We start from the raw sequence: 20898 nt of genomic DNA, 5'->3' as shown, positions 1-20898 counted from the left end.
TTTGCAATTGTCTAATACACTGTCTTCTTAAATTAGTCAGCTATATATAAAAGTGAAAATGTGTTAGTTTGGATCTCAACTAAACTTGGCATACAAAGTCTTCATAAACCAACTTGAAAAGGAAGGGGGGGGAGTCAACTGTGTGTTGCTCACAGCAACCAATCATAGAATAGCTTTCATTTAACGAGAGTAGCTTAAGGAATGATGATTCCAATGTTGCACAGTTTCAATAAATGAGGTCTATTATATAAGCTATGGTAATATTGTATGCTTTGTGATTCAGCATGGTGAATTATTTACACATGTGGTGGATTTGCAATTCCTCAGAAAAAAACTGAAACCCATTGGACAAGTACAGCTGAAAGCAAAAAAAAGTAAAATTACTGCGAGTGAGTATTACAAGTGAACAGCTTGAACAATGACCTAAGAATGAGCAGGAAAGAGCCAAGACATCAAGGGCTGCAGAGACCCAGGAAAAAGAGAAAGACAGAGCCAGTGCATCAAGGGTGACAAGGCTACCAGGACAATGCTGGATATAAGCTAGTTTACAATAAAACATGATATCCGTTGTCCTTGTTTTTTGTGATCCTTTATGATCTACTTCCATTGGATGAAAAACTGGCCTAGTCATGTGATGATCACACATGTTCATGGTTCATTAAAGACCTCTGATAACTGCAATGTACCTGTAAGAATCTGTGTACCTGCATGAGCACCCCTTGAGCTTAATCAATGACAAATCCCGTGTAATGATAGCAAGCAGATATTCTGAAAACAGTGAGAAACCAAAGCAAAAAGTATATTACCAAATTGTTTCATTAGGCAAAGAATATGTTTAATTTTCTGAATCCAGTACACTCTTGCACTGGTAATTCTCCTCCAATACAGCAACACCAATTTAACCAGTGATATCACAAGCCTCAGGCACTTAAATCCAGCACCTCACTATGTGTCGCACACATAAAACCCCACATTGATTACAATTTTCCTTCCCTCAGAATTACAACAAAAAAAGTAAGCAAAATACAAAATAACAAAAGACATCATTTGGAGTCCAAATTACTTTATAAATGCTAACCATGCAGAATGCACTAAAGGTTAATATGAAGTATATAAATATTAACGGATTACAAATTGTTTTCATGGATACATTCCTTAGCAAAGACTAAGAAAGCTAAAAGAAATGTAGGTTTATTTGCATGCTAATATGAAACATTTAAAAGTATTCCCTGAAGCACAAATTATTTTAACAGCAGATGGGGAGCCATATTTCTGCCGTTGTTATTCTAGATGTAGTTTGCAAAAGCATTCAAATGAAGCGCACTAAATTGTATTACGTATACACTGAAACCTCTCCAAAACATCACCTTTTGGAGAAGATCATCCACTTTATCCAGACCAGAGGACAGATTTTAAGCTCTACCACATGTACTCTACTAGAAGACCAATTTCAGTGCCAATTTGGGTGGCCGTCTCAAAGAGGTTCTACTGTATAGTGAATAGTGCAGCAAATGACCAATTCATGTCAGCATAAAAGGGAATGTTGATGGGTGGAGGTGATAACAACATTTATGGATATATTATAAGTTTAAAATACTGTAAATTAACATGTCTTATGTTGAATAGATTGCACAGTAAAACACAAATTCTGTTAGTATGACTGTTCTCAGGGTTCTATATTGAAGAATATAGCTGCATATGACCACCTAATGCGCTATGTTTACCTACAGTAATACAAATCTTGAAAACTCATATACTTTATCCTGTTCTCCCTCATCTCCTGGGAATTATACCTCTCTACACAAATCCCCATGTCAGGTACCCAGTCTGCTGGAAAATAGAAAACTAATCATGATCTGGCAGCGGATAAAAAAAACAATGCGGTGTCAACTCCTAGAAGTTACCATTCACTTATCGTATTCTCATTTCTTTCAGAGAGAGAAAAAAACTGTCATATGTTGGAATAAACACCAATTTCTAGTCAATGAAGTGGAATGAAATTGTTAAAAGGATGAGAAGAAAACCTATCAAGGATGAAACTTCTTCCCTTCTCTCTATGGTTTTATGACTAGGAATGGAAATATTTGCTCTGCATAAAGCAAGTAAGAATATTTCAGCAACCCTCGAAATACAACTTCGACAAACAGCAAGATTTGTACATGTCAGGTTTAGTTACGCTTATCATCTAGGAGGCATTATTGGGTTAAGTGGATGTATAGAACTTTCTATTACAGTAAACAATGAGTTCTAGTCAGTATGAGTCTCTGTAGGGGATTATTGGATCCTATGGTCTAGTTACGCAAGTGTGACCATCCTGCCACCATCAGCTGTTGCTATAACTTTCTAACACCTCCAACCCAAGTTATTTATGCCTCTGGCATGCTGATGTTGGTTGTCTGGATTGTATAACATTCCAGTTTTTGTGCCATAGACATAGTTATTCTATTATTGGTCTTGGGAATATATACTCCTCTGCTGTGGGAACACATGTCAATAAGCTTCTGTTGCTAGATTCCATTCATATACAACTCTTACAGCTCTTCAATCATTATTGCAAGATTTCCAGAATAATATATTCATATTTTCCCATGAGGTATGTTTGTAGCACATTGCCAGAGGTCAAAAGTTGGAACAATCAGCATTTATTTTCACTCGTTTGGTTTGAGGATGGCAGTTTACAGTCACACTTGCATTAGGGCTTTCAGTCACAATTCTGTTTCTCCGTTCTGTTTTTGGAGCAGAAAAACAGAATTAAATGCTAAAGGGAACCTGCCATCACATTTCAACATATTAGGCCACACAGAGCAATAGAATAGTGAAGATCATCTGTTTTAAAAATTTAGTTATTGCTCTTTATTAACTCCTTAATGATGCTGCCTTTTTTTTCCATTTTCGTTTTTTATTCCCCACTTTTTAAAAAATCGTAACTACTTTATTTATCCATCGACGTAGCTGTATGGGGGCTTGTTTTTTGCGGGACGACTTGTATTTTTCAATGGTACTCTTTAATGTACCATATAATGTACTGAAAAACTTTTAAAAAGTGTAGTAAAATTTTAAAAAACGACATTCCGCCATCTTTCAGTGCGTCTGACATGATAACTTTATTTTGTGGCTTGGTATGATTACTATGATACCAACCATATATAGGTTCTTTTTGCTGTGCTGCTTTTATTTTTATTCAAATGCATTTAATTTTTTTTAATTATTTTCTGCCGCCATCTGCGCATAATAACTTTTTAATTTTTCCATCAACATAGTTGTGCAAAGGCCCCTTTTTTAGTTTGTGTTGGTACCATTTCTGAATACATATGACTTTTTGATTGCTTTTTATTGCATTTTTTCTGGGGGAGAGGGTGACCAAAACAGTGCATTTCTGGCGTTCTTTATTTTTTTTTCTTCAGACAACGTTCACTGTGTAGGGTAAATAATGCATTACTTTGATACATCAGACTTTTATAGATGCAGCTATACCGAATTTGTATTTTTGTTTCATTATTTAGATTCTTTTATTATAAATATGGCAAAAGGTTTTAATATTTAGTAAAACTTTATTGTTCTGATTTTTTTTTCCAGTCCCCACAGGGCACAACCACTTGCAAAGCTTTGATTGTTCCTGCAGTATGATGTAATGCCGTAGCATTACATCATACTGCGATCAGGCAAGCAGTCAATCAAGTCACCACATGGGGACGGCTTGCTAGGCAGTCTGCTAAGACAGCCCTAGGGCCTTTCGGAATTGACCGCAGCATTTAAAGGGTTAATAGCGTCGATCAGCCGTGTGGCTTATTGCAGCTATTGCCAGCAGTTGTCAGCTGTAATAAACAGCCGGCACCCACGCTGTATGAAGGTAGCCCCATGATCTTTCTTCATACATACCCCAAAGCTGCAGGATGTAACTGTATGTCATACAGCAGGAAAGGGTTAAAGAATACCTGCAGAAATTGAGTTGATAAATTTCCTGTGCAGCATATAAAATATAGAGACTGGTTCGGTGAGAGGGTTGGACTGCCTTTGGGCTGCAGTGCTTTAATCTGTCCTTCTATGCAGCTATGCTGTGGATTACATACTGGACTTCAACCACGGAGGGATGCAAATTTCGCAAGTTGGCGGACCTCTGCATGCATCTGTCCCTTTTGTGGGCAGATTCAGTGCACTTGTTTGTACATACAGTGGTGTCCAAACATGCAAGATTTGCACTGCTCCATGGATGAGGTCTAGTACATCATACACATCACAGCAGCATAGAGAGGAGGGTTAATGGGAAACATTACAGCCAAGAGAGACAACCCACCAGTCAGGTCTCCACCTTTACATAAGGAGTCGAAAATTTATAAACTCTAAGGACAAGAACAAATGGCCATTTGAGCAACTATGCTCATGGCTACAGAGCAAAGTTGCGAATGAACAGATTTTTTTTCTTCTCAGACTTTTCAAACTCCACACAAGTGCGCACAAATTTGAAAAAAAAAACCAGGGGGAAGATAGGTATTAACTAAAGCTAAGGCTAGTCCTATCTTTTCTCGCTCATACTATTTAAGGGCAAAAATACCGCTAATGAAAATGAAAGTATTGAAATCAATGGTTTTGTTTCGACCCATTATGAGGCCATGATCATCACAGCCGCATAATACGACAAAATCACGCCCATATGTTTAAGCCATAATACTACAGGTATGTTTTAGTAAGGAGCAATAATAAAAACTAAGGTTTTAAAACAGATGAACTTCCCTATTCTACTGCTGTGTGTGATTTAATATGTTGAAATGTGCTGACAGGTAGGCTCCCTTTAACCTTTTTATCCCTATTGATTTCGATGCACAGAAAAATGGAGCAAATGCATAGGAGCTGGTTTCTGGTTTGCATTTTCATTGATTTCAATGGGTTTTAAAAAAAAAGTGGAATGCTGTCAGTTTGCTTTAGTTCCTTTAGATTGTTCCAGTAAAAAAAAAATAGGGCTGCAGACTAGAGTCAATAATAAGTGAAATAAAGCAACACAACCTCAAGGTTCGCTCATATACTGAGGCTTTAGATCTTTTTAACATCTTATTGATTGTTTGCTTTTGATTGTACCACAATATTGTTTATAAACAGTATATAAATATATATACATTGTATATTTTTATGTTGCACTATTGCTTTTATGTTTCTTTTGAGGCTATACTGCTACCCTACATAGGCTACAAAATCTACATAGTTTACACAATCCATCTGTGGCTAACAAGGAGCCATAACTTCAACAATATTTCCAGTTATGTGGGATACAATGAGATATGAACAGGGTTTGATGCCAATTATATGAAACCAGGTCGGCATTACTGTCAGTAAACCTTGAGGCTGTATTTCACTTCCCTAATAATAGCCTGTGTTCTGCTGGGCTGATGCACTGGCTGAGCAAATGGAGAAACCTCAATGTTATTTTCTAAATGCTCCAGTGGCTAAAATTGAATAATTCTGGAAAATAATACTATTTTATTAGTGAATTTCTAAATCTGCTCTTAATATAATTTTCTTGCCCTAATATACCCTTTAATGAAGCTTCAGTGTGGAGTTTTACTGTAGTTGGTGTTATTAATTAATGCATTAATAGAAATGAAGGCATGCACATTTATTCATACGCATTTATTTGTTACTTACCTGATAAGCCACCAACATCCATCTTCTTTAGGTTTTTTGCTTCAAGAATAACAACTGTTAGTTTGCCAGCCGTGGGTACATAGCGGAGGGAGAAGCAGATGTCACCAAGTTTCTCTTGCTAGAAAAACAATTCAAGCAATAAATCAGCCAAACGTGTTTGTATTTATGCAGATTATAGCATTATTATGTACCATAGCTGGGAAGTAATTCTATAGCGGGGTGTTATTAGGAAAGCTTTGACATCATGTCATTGATCCACACTACTTTAACATCAGGTAATGCATTTTTTCCATCTCTTTTTGTGCCATTTGATTATCACTAAAAGCTAAGATGTCTTGAGAATTACCGCAGTACTGCACTGATCTACCAGTGTTAGTCATTTATTGCCTCTTATTAACTAAGCAGAAACAAAGAAACATTTGTTTTGTTTATAAGGAAACTTGATTAATTTTTTACAAACCAAACAAAAAAAAGTAAAATAAAAATTAATTGCCCAGTCAAAGAAGTTTTCCATGAATATCCTAGGCTCTACTGCAAAAGCTAAACTTTCAAACATATCATCTTGACATCACACTGTGCAGAATCTCCCAAGAATGTGGCAAGTGTTAAAGGGGTTGTTTGTTGTTGCTGTTGATGTAATTAGACATCCCCTGACCATTGCAGCCAATCAGAGGTCCAGGATGTGACTGCTGATGCCAAGAGAACAGGCAGTGATACTGTAGTCTCTGATTGGCTGACGTGGTTAGGTGACTTCTGATTACATCATCAGCAACAACAAACACCAAGCCCATGATGGGGCTTTAGTGATGGACTGCAGTGTCAGAGCAGGGGTAAGTACTTCTCTTTTTATTATTTTGAGGCCTCTTTCCCACGAGCGTATATTGGCTGGCGTTTTCAGGCCAGCCGATATACGCTACAATGTGGGGCGTAGAAGCTCATGAACAGGTGCACAAATCTACTGTTTGCAATGGGAGGGGGCAGGACGGGGGCGAGCCAAGCACCGCCCCATCCCGCCTCCTCCCATGGCTGGCTGCGGACAAGGGGCGGGGAGGGGTGGAGCCTAGCTCCACCCCCACCCCCTTCTATTGCAAAGAGCCAGCAAGGAGGAGAGCAGAGGTGAGCCTGCGAGCGGGGAGGAAAGCAGAGGGAGGGAATTTAGCATTCATCCCAAAAGACGTTTTCCGGCCCAAAAGATAGTTCCAGGACTATCTTTTGGGCCCAAAGTAAAAACGCCCAGCGCTGTATTGGCCTGGCCTGGCGCTTTTACATCTCAGGAATACAGCCATGTGATCTGATGCATTGGAATCCGATGCATCAGATCACAGCGTATATCAGCCACCCGTGAAAACGGACGTGGGAAAGAAGCCTAACACACTTAGAACCAGAGGGACAATGTTGTCTGGTAACTAGAGATGAGCGAGCTTACTCACTAAGGCAAATTACTTGAGAGAGTATTGCCTTTTGTGAGTACCTGCCTGCTCGTCTCAAAAGATTCAGGTGCTGACGGAGGTGAGCGGTGAGCTGCAGGAGTGAGCAGGGGGTAGCAGGGGGAGAGAGAGATCTCCCCCCCTCTCGTTCCTCCCCGCTCTCCCCCGCCGCTCCCCGCCGGCACCCGAATCTTTTGATACGAGCGAGCAGGTACTCGCAAAAGGCAATACTCGCTCGAGTCATTTGCCTTAGCGAGTACGCTCGCTCATCTCTACTGGTAACAACAACTTAAACCTCCCTAAAAATTTGATTCCCTAAAAATATGTTCGGTGTTTGTACCCTAATTAGGGACATAACAACAAATCTATATATGAATGAAAAAAAGATCTAGAATGTGTAATTATATAAAATACTTAGCTCTGACTATAATTAGTTAAAAAGCTCAAATATTAACTTTAAAGGTTCTTTTTACTCTTTTCCTTTAGATAATATTGTCCCACAATTCTGCCAATACCAAATATCAATACCAACTATTACCCCAAAAAAAGATGACGTATTAAAGATAACAAAACAAAATGGAGCCTCCTCCCCCCTCCCCAAAGACTCCACACAATCAGGGCATATAAACCATTAAATAATGATTTCTGACAAAAGTACACTCAGCAAACCTGGTGACTTTAATTTGTGATGCATTTCATAGTACAGAGTCAGCAATATATGTGTGTGCTTCTACTACATATTTGGGTAGACGGATAAAATAACACTTCCCATTCCTGACACTATAATGCAAACAACAGCTGTGAAACCTAGGCAGATGCAAAGACTTGTCATATTTACAATAGAATAGGCTTTTGGAAAAAGTAACTTCCTAATTAGGGAGCAGGCCACCAGGAAAATGCTAGTCAATCTATTGGCAGCAGTTAGTAGAGCAGGATGAGCTCAGCAGATTGATAAGTAGGCACGTGTGAAAAGATTGAAATCACTGATCATTCTACATTTAGGCATTCAGCGGGTGGTCTCACTTAGTCAGTGTATGACTGTCCATAGAGTTAGTTATCAGTCACTGAGTAGAACAGCCCACTGGATGCCAAAACATAGAAACAGCAGAGATTTCAATCCATAAAATACAATTCATACTGATTCTTTTTCCATAAAACTATATATTAATCTGCTGAGCTCCTCCTGCTCTATATCATGCTTATGATAGATTGGACTGAGCCTCGCGTGTTAAGGCAGCAGAAATGCAGTCCTAAGCTCTTGCTCATGACCTGAAGGTTGCTGGTTCAATCAATCCCTGTATGGTTCAGGTAGGAGGCTCAAGGTTGACTCAGCCTTCCATCTAAGGTCTGAAAGATGAGTACCCAGCTTGGTGGGGGTGGGGGTGGGGGGTAATAAATAAATTACCTGAAAGCGCTGCGTAATAGTTGGCGCTATACAAATAGAAAGATTTATTTTTTTATTTTGTTACTGGACTGCAAGCTCAATTTGACCAGCTACCTTTAAATATTACTTTATTATACTAGCCATTATTATTGCACTGCTCAAAAAAATAATGGAACACTTAGGCCACCTTCACACAGGTCAGAAAGGCTGTAAAATTTCCGCTAGTGGAATCACTGCATAAATTCTGCAGCATTTACAGGGCAAGCCATGTGGAGGGGATTTAAAAAATCTTCATATGGTGCGGAAATTATTCTCACAACGAATCCACAGCGCTTCTGAAAAAAGCTGTTGATTCTAAGTCTGTTTATGATCTGGTTTTATGCTGCAGAATTCAACCCTTTGAAATAAAAGGGTTAAATTCCACAGCTGATCTGCGATTTAGGTGCAGATTTAGCCATCATGGATTTCCAGCAGAATTGCTGCGGGCATTCGGTTCCAGAACACCCTCAGTGATATCGCTAAGTGTGAAGGTGCTCTCAGCATCAAATTATAACCCTAAGTCACTTAACCCTTTCCAATCCACTGTCTGACGTGTAAAGTAATTATGATTTAAGGCTGTACAGCTCCGATTTTGGAAGACGTCCGTCAGGGTTCTCTTACTGTATATTGCCAGCCTCTTTGCTGTCGGAGCCTATCCAACGTGTCACCTCATGCAGTACTGGCTTTAGCCAGCATATAGCGCTGTTGTATAACAGCAGAAAAAGAGTAAGCCCCCTAGGAAAACCAAGACACAAATTGGATTGGAAAGGGTTAAAATATCAATCTGTCTAATTAGGAAGGGGAAGCAATTGTGAATCAATTTAATCTGTTTTGGTGCAAATTAAAGTGAGAACAAGTACACTGGAGAGGCAACAACAAGGCATCCCTAAAAAGAGAATGGTTTTGCAGTTTGTGGCTATATGCAATTACTTTCTCTTTATCCTTTCTAACTGATTCTTCTCTAGGTTTTGTGTTTTGCTAAGGTCTTTGTCACTACTGGTAGCATAAGGCTGTACCTGTAGCCCATTCAAGTTGTACAAGCAGTCCTGCTCTTCTATGATGGTACATCCATATGTGCCACTGCAAGATGGTTTGCCTTGTCTCCCAGCACAGTCTCAGGAGCATGGAGCAGGTACCAGGACACGGGCTATTACACAAGGAGAGCTGGACAGGGCCATAGTAGAACATCATCTCAGTATCAGGACTGTTATCTACCATGTGCAAGGAAGAATAGGAAGAGCACTGCCAGGGCCATACAAAGTGACCTGCAGCAGGCTCCTGGTTTACATATTTCTCAGCAAATTGACAGAAACAGACTTTATGAGGGTGGCATGAAGGCCCGATATCCTATAGTGGGACCTGTGTTTATAGCCCAGCACCATGCAGCCTGATTGTCATTTGCCAGAGAACACTAGAGTTAGCAGGCCTACAGTGAGTGAGTCTGGAAACACCATAGTTAATATTATCCTGTCTGCAACATGATCGAGCATGACATTTATATTAGCAAAATGTTCCCTTAAAGGGGTTGTCTGAGTTAAGGGAAACCCCTGTCACCAAGTACTCCATGATAAAAAATAATAAATGAGCAGTTATTCACACCTTCCTGCTCCTCTGTTTTCCTCCGCTGCTAGCTATGGTCTACGCTAACTGTTGACATCCCAATTACAGTGCTCAGCCATGATCCCTGAGCTCTGTCATTGGCGTCTGCAGCTTGATTGTAGATGGGCTCAGTATGCTAAGTGACCTCGCAGGGAGACCAGAGCCAATGGCAAATGATTAAGGGGTGAGGTAGAAGAGGTGAGTAATTGCCTATTTGCCATTTTATACCATGGGGGACCAGGTGACAGGGGTTTCCCTTAACTCAGACTATCCCTTTAATTTTTTTGAGCTGTGTATTTATTATAGTTGTATAGCTTTTTGAAGCTAATAGTAATAATAGAAATATTAGGAAAAAATAATACTGAACTTATAAGAATATATATCATATCTATTTCAAAGGATGTGTACAGAAACAACCTTTAGTTTTCTTCATTATAATTTTTTTAATTAGGCTGTCTCCATACCAGATGGGCAATAATAACATTTTTTTGACAAGAACACTAATTGGAAGTTGGCAGATCCACTTGAAATTAAAACCATGTCTTATTCACACAATGCATATGTTTAATCATGCATGTCTCATTCTGAGCTTAAGGCATTCATCTTGTTCGTATTGTATCTCTTTTTTGCTAAATACACCATCTCCTTTCTACTTCTGTCATTACAGTTGGATTGTCCCATTTCTACCCAGATCCCAATATCTCAAAATATTTTTTTTCCGCTTTTTTTGTTCCAGTTTTATCTTTGCAACATGGGCAGTGTTTTAATAAAGTATCATTATAAAGCAAATCAATAAGGAAAAGATGATGCCTGTGGTGACCAATTTGTTTAGATGCAAAGCTTTCTATTGAAGACTCAGAGAGATATTGTAGATCTTCAATTTGATATCTATTCTGACTCAGCTAGAGACCACTCAACTGACAAAAAATAGCAAATTAAATCCTCTAAAATGTTATTTGCAAGCTCATGTTGCAAGAGGGGGGGGGGGGGCTTGTAGAGCTTGGACAGCTGGGGCAATTTAAACTTTATATTACCTATATAATCCATAGGAAAGCGCTCTGTACTTTTCTTCTTTTTAGGATGTGCTCTTGGTTTTGTATTAAGAGATCTTTTCAAGTATCAAAATGGACTTCTCTTAGTTTTGCAGGATAAAGTATTCATACAAGTTTTGTATGAAGAGTTAGAATCCCCTTCAGACTATAAAATGTTATGATGTGCAAGAGGGGTCTCCAGTGGCCTAATTATCTTATATAGGGACCACATAGATTCAGTTGTAGTATTTTTTTTTCCAGTGAATACATAATTTATGGGAGTAAATTACTTTGATCATTACATGAAATGTTCAAGGTACAGTTAGAGGTTCCCACTGTGTGACTTGCAGAAACAGCATTAACCTTCTTTTTTTTTTAAAACACTAAATTTGACAGCAAGCAAGTTCTCTCCAAGCTGATTGTCATGCATAACTTAATACTTCATTTAAATAAGTGTGACACATGAAAGAGATTGTATCGAAATGAACATTTTGTTGGGGAGCTTAACTAAGTAAAATCAGTCCATTTCCTTGGCAAAGTGGTATTTTCAGCTAATCAGCTAATCCCTGCTTTTAATGGTTATGAGACATACAAGCTGTGTATGGCAAGAATTTCACTGACATTGCATATGCCTCTATTATTATATGGCTTCTAATGGTTGAATATATCTCCCAGGGGTAACATTACATAACTTGAGTTTTTTGCATTCCACGCGATTATGCAAAACGTTCAGCCAACTACCCTCTTAACCCCTTCATGACCAAGGGTTATTGATGCACATGTGTCCAGGTCACATTTAGCATTTATGGTATGCCATTCCCCCATCAAAATACTATAACTTTATATTTCCCATAACACAGCTATATGAGGGCTTGACTTTAGAGGGATGAGTTGTATTTTAGTGGTACCATTTAGAATACCATAAATGTATTGGAAAACTTTTAAAAATGTCTAAAAGGGTGAAAATGAAAAAGAAAAAACACACTTGAACCATTTGGTGGAGAGGGTCTTTACGGTGTTCATAGCGCATTATCTTTATTCTGCGTGTCAGTATGATTATGGCAATACCAAATTTCCTGACTTTTATATGTAGTATAACTTAAAAAATACCTTTTAGAAATAACTTTCTGTTGCCATCTTTTGACCTCCATCATTTTTTTTATTTTTCCATCAGCTGTGTGAAGGCTTGTTTTTCGTGGCACAACCTGTGGCTTCTATTAGTACTATTTTGGGGTAAATATAACTTGTTAATGGAGGTTTATTCATTTTTTTCTTGGAAAAGGGTGACCAAAAAAGCACAATCCTGGCGTGGATGTGGCAATACCACTTTTTATATTTTTTTAAATTTCCTTAATGCAATGACTAAGAAAAGGGAAGATTTTTAAACATTTACTTTTTTATTATTTGTAAGTATTAGAAAAATATTGTGATAGTTTGATTGCCTACACATTATAATGCAATACTATGGTATTGCACTATTCTGCATTTTAACAGGAATTCTGTTAAGGCAGGTAATCATGGCAGAAAGCCCCAGGCTACCATGACACCACAATAGATCTTTGACAGATACAGACAGATAAAGATGACAGATGATTGATACTTGATACTTGATAGAACTTGATAGATATTTCAAATATGAAAACCGTATTGTCTAATTATTGAGTTATTAAGAAGCCAAATTATTAAATATATTAGGATATTAGGGAAATCAGTTTTCAGTGATTTGCTAATATACCTCCACTATGTTGAGCTCTCATACATTTTTCTATAGTGTGTTTTTCTTAGAGTCTAAGTAGATTCAGCAAAATGAGGAAAAATTGACAGTTTGGATCAGTTGCAACCAGTTTCAACTCCCTCTGACCTAATGATAAAACAAATTCTGTAACGTAGTAACATAGTATGTTAGGCTGAATGAAGACAATGTCCATCTAGCTCAGCCTGATTCAACCTCCTTGTTGATCCAGAGGAAGGCAAAAAACGCCAAGAAGCAGAAGCCAATTAGCCCTATTGGGGGAAAAATTCTAATGAAAACTGGTACAGACTGGCGTCTTTGTTTTCAGTTCCAATGGTTTTAATAAAACTGTGAACACAGCTTTAGGGCTTATGCATATGTGTTCCTCTATGTAAAATTAGGGGCACGTTGTGGTACATTAAGGGACCATGTATATATATATATATAAAACAAATTGATGATACAGCCATATACATAGGCCCTTACTTAAATGTATTTCTCTACAATCAAAAGCAAATGATATAATACAGAACAGCATCATGGAATTCAGATTTGCCTGAAGCCGCCCCCCATTGTGACATAAAGCTTGACAGTTCTAGAGGCCAGGAATATACAGGAAATGCGGTGCAATCTTTTTGATGCACGATTCTATAGCCATACAAGCAATGAATACAAAAAAGGAGAAGTAGATGAATTTTTCTTTTACACTCTTGACTTTGGTTTAATAAGTAAATAAAATTATATTAAACTGTCCTGTGTGATCCTAGAGTAATTCCAAGAATTTATTGGATTTTTGAAGATAAAGGTAACAAAAGGTCTTATAAAGAAAAACAGTGTATACAACCTTATATCTTATATGCCAATGTAAAAATCAAGTACAAATCTAGATTGCAAAATAGTTTGCCATTTGGACTAAGTCAACGTAAAAAAAAGACATTAAACAAAAAAGTTATAACAGTGAGGGCCGCTTCAGACAGCCATAAACGCAACTACGCTTGCTGCTATGGACCAAGTTTTTTTGGTAAGCTTGCCAGACTTTCAAGCTCCGAGCCATAGCGCAGGAGTTTGAATAATATAGCAGAAAGATAGGTCCTGCCCTATCTTTCCCACTCGTAGTTAATATTCTGGGGTGCGACTTGGATCAGACAACACAGAAACATCCCATCCAATTTGCAGGAGACCGTACATCAACCCTTTGCAAGGAAATTTTGGATTCAGGGTTTCCTAATTTATAATGGCACCGTCTGCTGGCTAGAGACAGTACTGCAGTATGTGACATGTTGGAGAGGCCCCCGACAGCAGAGCGGCCAGTAATATACAGTAAGAATGCCCTGCTGGACGTCGTCCAACATCGGAGCTGTACTGGCTTCAATCAGAATGTTGGAAGATGTCAGACAGTGGATTGGAAAGGCGTTATGGGCTTATTCAGACAAGCATGGGCAAGGGATTTCCTACTAAGACTTAGACTGCAGTGCCCATATAGAGTGATATGTAGAAGCTGCAGAAGATAAACAGTGCAACATTTTTTATGAAACCCTACTGCAAAAATGACTCAGCCCAAAATACATACATTGACGTGATAAAAACAAAAATTGCTTCCATCAAAGGGGCTTTAACCACTTCTATAAAATATACCTTTGAAGTTTGTTGACTTTCTATGTGTAGTGTTAGCATTTTGCTGAAGCCAGGAAATGTACTGTAGTGCCTCTACCTACAGAATCATCATTTTTTTGGTCAACCCTACTGGCATTTGTCTGTAGTGATGGTTTGCCTTTTCATTGCTAGAAGCCTCATAGAAACTCGAGTTGACAAGCTACGCAATTCTTTCCTATGACTACGGGCAATTTAGTGTATTTTTAAACCATATATAAAAACTGTGTTTGTACCTGAGAAAAAAAAATGGAAGGTACTTCACAAATAAACACTATAATTTAGGTTTTATGAAAATGCTACTTCAACGTCATTACCAGCTGAAAAGCCCATGCAATCATCTGTTCTTCATACACCTCTAAAAGGCTATAGTTGAAAACACTTTAAATCAGAAAATGCTCTTTCCTTTCAGAATGGGGGTCAAGATGTCAAATATCACATGTACTGGTTCAAGGAAAATGTTGGCGCTATAAAGGAAAGAAAAACAAGAAAAGGGTAGGGAGAATTTCTTTAAAAGGAAACCAAAAAGGAAAATCTCTCAGGAATGCCATCTTTGTGCACTTTCCTCTTACCACTAATGCCAACAGCTGGCTGCTATGCTTTAATGATTTCATTCCAATTTGCGACTTGGCTTCTTCTTAGCTTCTGCCTGGTCATATTTCTAAATGCCACTCACGTTTATGTGGGCCATTGCACAAAACAAAATTAATTTAACTCGGGACAGAATCTTAATATTATTACTTTTGACAGCATGGAAAACTTATTAACTATAGCTTGTCGAAAAGCTTTCCCATGAATGAATTAAACATTGAGCGGAAACATAATATATGCTGAAGCTGTTTTCTTTTATAGATTATGAGACGTTGCTGGACGTTCAACTGCACAGCTTTTCTATAATTACGGTGAAATAATGTGGCTATTGTATGGTGTGGAGAGGTAATCTTTGTTCTATTATAATGGGAAATAGGAATTCACAATGCGATTGTTTGCATGGAAAATAAGCTGGCTAGAGTAGAGTGGCAATACCATTTAGATTTCGAAACCAACATGAGAATGGGCTTTTGTGGCTCTGTCATGTGAATGCTGGGCGGGGGTTTGAGATCTTACATGGTATATTTTACTCTTTTCAACTCATCTATCTTCAACTTCCAGTAGACACTTAGATGACGATCACCTGCATAATGATCAGTCCTACTTTGTTGGTACATTTAGAATACTTTTCTTTATTTCAAATCTGTTGAGAAATACATGTGCTTTCTGGTCTTTCAATTATGTTGACAGCTGCTATTGTAGAGCGATTCAAACTTCAACATTTTCATATTGTTTTCACACAGGAGGAAAAAATTGAGACTACAAGTAGAATGACAGATTTCTTACTAGAATCAATAGTAGGTTAGAAAATATTCTATTCAGAATTTTCAATTGTTAAATGTAATTTGATAATTACCTGTTCTATTTGAACTTAGTCGGTGAATGCAAAACATAATAAGTGATGGGGACAAGAGATCTTCTTTTACTCCCTGTACTTTTCACAAATCTGGTCTATAAGGGATCTTTAACATGAAATAAGCCATACCTGAATTCTGCACCAAAATCCACACTGGTAACTATGGTTTTGATGCACAATTGCTGGCAGGATTCTGCTATTTTTAATTCCACACCAAAATCTACATTAGTAGTGCAGATCTTGGGGCTGAAGGCAGATTCTGCAACAATGCTGCAGAATGTCCTGTGCTGTGTGATAGGTCCCTACAACTCTCTAATGGAGGTCAGAGTTATTTTCCGACTGATCACGTCCAGGTGACAGCTTTAAAGCAAATTTTTGGAACTGCTGTTGACAACTCATGACTGTCTACGTACTCAGAAAATGAAATATAAATCTAAATAGGAAAAATAAAACTAATCCAGAAAAATATTTTTCTTCTAATTGCTACAAAAAGGTGATACGTTCCTTTTAAGTTTTTATTTTTTTAAAGCCCAGAAGGACTTCTTGTCAAGAAACATTAATTAGCTGTGCACAGTTCTAAAGGGTTTATCTATTTCTGAAAAATTTTATGGGGTGGAACTCGCTTAAGGCCTTGGTCAGGTGAGTGTGCTTTTTGCACGCGTAAAATGAACGCTTCTAAAAGAACCAATGGGTTCCTAGAGATGCGTTCGTATGCGCGGAATTAGGGGCACTAAACGCCACCCACCTGAGAAAGATAGAACATGCACTATCTTCCGTGTGCGACGGGCAGGTGTTTCCATTGCCTCCTATGGGAGCAGGAGTTATTGGAAACTACAGCGCACGAAATAGCTTCCCTACTGCTTACAGCAGGACATTTAAAAGGTGCCTCTGGCCAGAAGCACCTTTTAAATGTCCCGCTGTGAGCAGTGGGGTATTCCTCCCGTCTCCCTGCTGGGCAATTCCCTTGCAGCGGGGGCAGTAGAGGACTCCCCCCACCTCTCTCCGCAAGGGATTTCCCTATTGCGGGAAGAGAGAGGGGGAAGAGTTACACGGCTTTCCCCGAGGGCGTGGAAGGAGGAAGCCCCTATGGTTTGCTCTGTGAGAATCCTATAGCCCTGCCCACTCACTCACCGCTATGGGGATATCCCTCTGGATTTCCTCATAACAGGGACTTTTAGTGGAGCTATGGGGGATCTCCCCAGAGCAGAGATAAAGAGCAGAGCAATGGGGGATTACCCCTTCTCCCCGCTCCGCCTCTCCATGCTATGGGGGACCCCCCCCCAAAAGCTCCACTCACTCTCCCTGCTTTGGGGAAATCCCAAAGCCTTGCAGGACTTCTTCTCGCCCTTCCTGCACTATTTTTCCATTTAAAAAAATGGAAACCTTACAGAATGGTAGCCTTTCCATTTGCCTTCCTTTTTTTTTAAACCATACTGAAATCAATGAAAAAAAACTGATTTAATTTTCTCTTCAAAAATGTAGCAGAAATACCGAAACCATGAACTGGATTAAAATGGATATATTTGCACATGCAGTACGCAGAAAAAAACCCATTGATTTCAATGGGTTTGTTCTCATGCGAATATGCGCAATGGGGTGCACAATTCCATTGCACAAAAAAAATGCAGCATGCTCTATTTTCCTGGGCTACTATGCAGAGAAAGAACACATATTGAACTCATTAAACTAATTGGCCATTTCAATGGCTGAGAGCATCAGTCCATGTTTTTTTGCGTGTGCAATTGCTTAAGAGTTGCACGTGAAAAAGTGCAGTAAAATACGCATTGTGTGCACAACTGTGCAACACTCACTGCGCAAAAACACAGTGCAAATATGCATACGCTGGTGTGAATGCAGCTTTATACATCTTTGTTTTCAATATTGTTAAACGTGTTATCAGAAGGAGGAAGAGATGCTATACTACATTGAACAGGAGGGATATAATCCATTACACTCCAAGTACTCTTCAGACCTGCAAACTTCTCGCATTGACTGCTCAGACAGCTGCATCTCCCTTACAATGAGGAAACCACATTAAAAGATGTACAGAAATTGCAAGTTCCAGCATAGTTCTTTTATACTGTTCTTTTATATTGTCTTTTATACTGCCTGAAGTAGTAAATAGAGATGAGCGAACGCGTTCGTCCGAGCTTGATATTCGTGCGAATATTAGGGTGTTCGGGATGTTCGTTATTCGTGACGAACACCATGCGGTGTTCTGGTTACTTTCACTTCCTTCCCTGAGACGTTAGCGCGCTTTTCTGGCCAATTGAAAGACAGGGAAGGCATTACAACTTCCCCCTGCAACGTTTAAGCCCTATACCACCCCCCTGCTGTGAGTGGCTGGCGAGATCAGGTGTTCGCCTAATATAAAAGTCGGCCCCTCCCGCGGCTCGCCTCAGATGCGGTGTGAGTTAGATGAGGGACAGTGCTGTTTATACCGGAGCTGCTGTAGGGAAAGAATTGGTAGTTAGTGTAGGCTTCAAGACCCCCCAAAGGTCCTTATTAGGGCCACTGATAGCTGTGTGTTGGCTGCTGTTAGCAGTGGGATTTTTTTTTTTTTCTCAAAATCGCCTCTGCAGACCGTTGCACCTGGCATTAGGGACAGAAGTGCTGCATAGGCAGGGAGAGTGTTAGGAGTGAGTGTAGCCTTCAAGAACCTCAACGGTCCTTTCTAGGGCCATATTTATCCGTGTGCAGTACTGTCCAGGCTGCTGTTGGCTGTGCTGCATTTTTTTTGGGCTTCTCAAAATCGCCTCTGCAGAGCATTGCACCCTCCATTGATACTGCAGGGAAAGAATTGTATAGGCAGGGCCACAACACAGTTATTATTCATAGAATATACGCAGTGCTGCCTGTTGGTGGGAAAAAACTGAAAACAAATCTATTTGTCCAGCCTGTGTCCGTCCTTACGCCTGTGGAGACGTGTGAGCTGCGTGAAAAACATTGCTAAATCATACGCAGCCAGCTACGCTTTACTGCTGGGTTCGCCATTTGCTTTCCTTAATTGGGAAAAAAAAATACCTGCTCTCCAAGAGTTATAATAACTCTGCTACCCTCACGTTCTGTGACACATAAGCAGGGACACAGCGCAGTTATTAAACTTCGCAGGTTCATTGAATATACGCAGTGCTGCCTGTTGGTGGGAAAAAACTGAAAACAAATCTATTTGTCCAGCCTGTGTCCGTCCTTACGCCTGTGTAGACGTGTGAGCTGCGTGAAAAACATTGCTAAATCATACGCAGCCAGCTACGCTTTACTGCTGGGTTCGCCATTTGCTTTCCTTAATTGGGAAAAAAAAATACCTGCTCTCCAAGAGTTATAATAACTCTGCTACCCTCACGTTCTGTGACACATAAGCAGGGACACAGCGCAGTTATTAAACTTCGCAGGTTCATTGAATATACGCAGTGCTGCCTGTTGGTGGGAAAAAACTGAAAACAAATCTATTTGTCCAGCCTGTGTCCGTCCTTACGCCTGTGTAGACGTGTGAGCTGCGTGAAAAACATTGCTAAATCATACGCACCCAGCTACGCTTTACTGCTGGGTTCGCCATTTGCTTTCCTTAATTGGGAAAAAAAATACCTGCTCTCCAAGAGTTATAATAACTCTGCTACCCTCACGTTCTGTGACACATAAGCAGGGACACAGCGCAGTTATTAAACTTCGCAGGTTCATTGAATATACGCAGTGCTGCCTGTTGGTGGGAAAAAACTGAAAACAAATCTATTTGTCCAGCCTGTGTCCGTCCTTACGCCTGTGGAGACGTGTGAGCTGCGTGAAAAACATTGCTAAATCATACGCAGCCAGCTACGCTTTACTGCTGGGTTCGCCATTTGCTTTCCTTAATTGGGAAAAAAAATACCTGCTCTCCAAGAGTTATAATAACTCTGCTACCCTCACGTTCTGTGACACATAAGCAGGGACACAGCGCAGTTATTAAACTTCGCAGGTTCATTGAATATACGCAGTGCTGCCTGTTGGTGGGAAAAAACTGAAAACAAATCTATTTGTCCAGCCTCTGTCCGTCCTAAGGGCGGTGGACACGTGTGAGCTGCGTGAAAAACATTGCTAAATCATACGCACCCAGCTACGCTTTACTGCTGGGTTCGCCATTTGCTTTCCTTAATTGGGAAAAAAAATACCTGCTCTCCAAGAGTTATAATAACTCTGCTACCCTCACGTTCTGTGACACATAAGCAGGGACACAGCGCAGTTATTAAACTTCGCAGGTTCATTGAATATACGCAGTGCTGCCTGTTGGTGGGAAAAAACTGAAAACAAATCTATTTGTCCAGCCTGTGTCCGTCCTTACGCCTGTGTAGACGTGTGAGCTGCGTGAAAAACATTGCTAAATCATACGCAGCCAGCTACGCTTTACTGCTGGGTTCGCCATTTGCTTTCCTTAATTGGGAAAAAAAATACCTGCTCTCCAAGAGTTATAATAACTCTGCTACCCTCACGTTCTGTGACACATAAGCAGGGACACAGCACAGTTATTAAACTTAGATAATTCATTCACTAGAGGCAGTGGGGCCTTTCGTTTTCCAAAAAGGGCAAAAATTATATTTGGCCTGCAGTCTTGCGCCAATTTATTTCCTGCCTGGGAAATCTAATCACTGGTAATACAGCATGCTGAGGGGTAGGGGTAAGCCTAGAGGACGTGGACGTGGACGTGGCCGAGGACGCGGAGGGCCAAGTGAGGGTGTGGGCACAGGCCAAGCTCCTGATCCAGGTGTGTCGCAGCTGTCTGCTGCGCGATTAGGAGAGAGGCACGTTTCTGGCGTCCCCACATTCATCGCCCAATTAATGGGTCCACGCGGGAGACGGTTATTAGAAAATGAGCAGTGTGAGCAGGTCCTGTCCTGGATGGCAGAAAGTGCTTCGAGCAACCTATCGTCTACCCGCAGTTCTGCGCCGTCCACTGCTGCCAATCCGAATCCTCTGTCTGC

At 39.8% G+C, this 20898-nt stretch overlaps 1 protein-coding gene across 2 annotated transcripts in view; it reads right to left on the bottom strand.

Annotated features, from left to right (window-relative positions):
- Positions 1 to 20898, bottom strand: part of SYT1 (synaptotagmin 1) — a 565005-nt gene that overhangs the window by 66374 nt on the left and 477733 nt on the right. For both annotated transcript variants that reach the window (XM_066591696.1, XM_066591697.1), the window contains exon 11: positions 5638 to 5755. In XM_066591696.1, the coding sequence (XP_066447793.1) occupies positions 5638 to 5755 (118 nt within the window). The remainder of the gene's footprint in view (positions 1 to 5637; positions 5756 to 20898) is intronic.

This window comes from Eleutherodactylus coqui, chromosome 2 (assembly GCF_035609145.1).
Source record: "Eleutherodactylus coqui strain aEleCoq1 chromosome 2, aEleCoq1.hap1, whole genome shotgun sequence".
Classification (NCBI taxonomy): Eukaryota; Metazoa; Chordata; class Amphibia; order Anura; family Eleutherodactylidae; genus Eleutherodactylus; species Eleutherodactylus coqui.
This window is presented reverse-complemented; position numbering and strand designations above follow the sequence as displayed.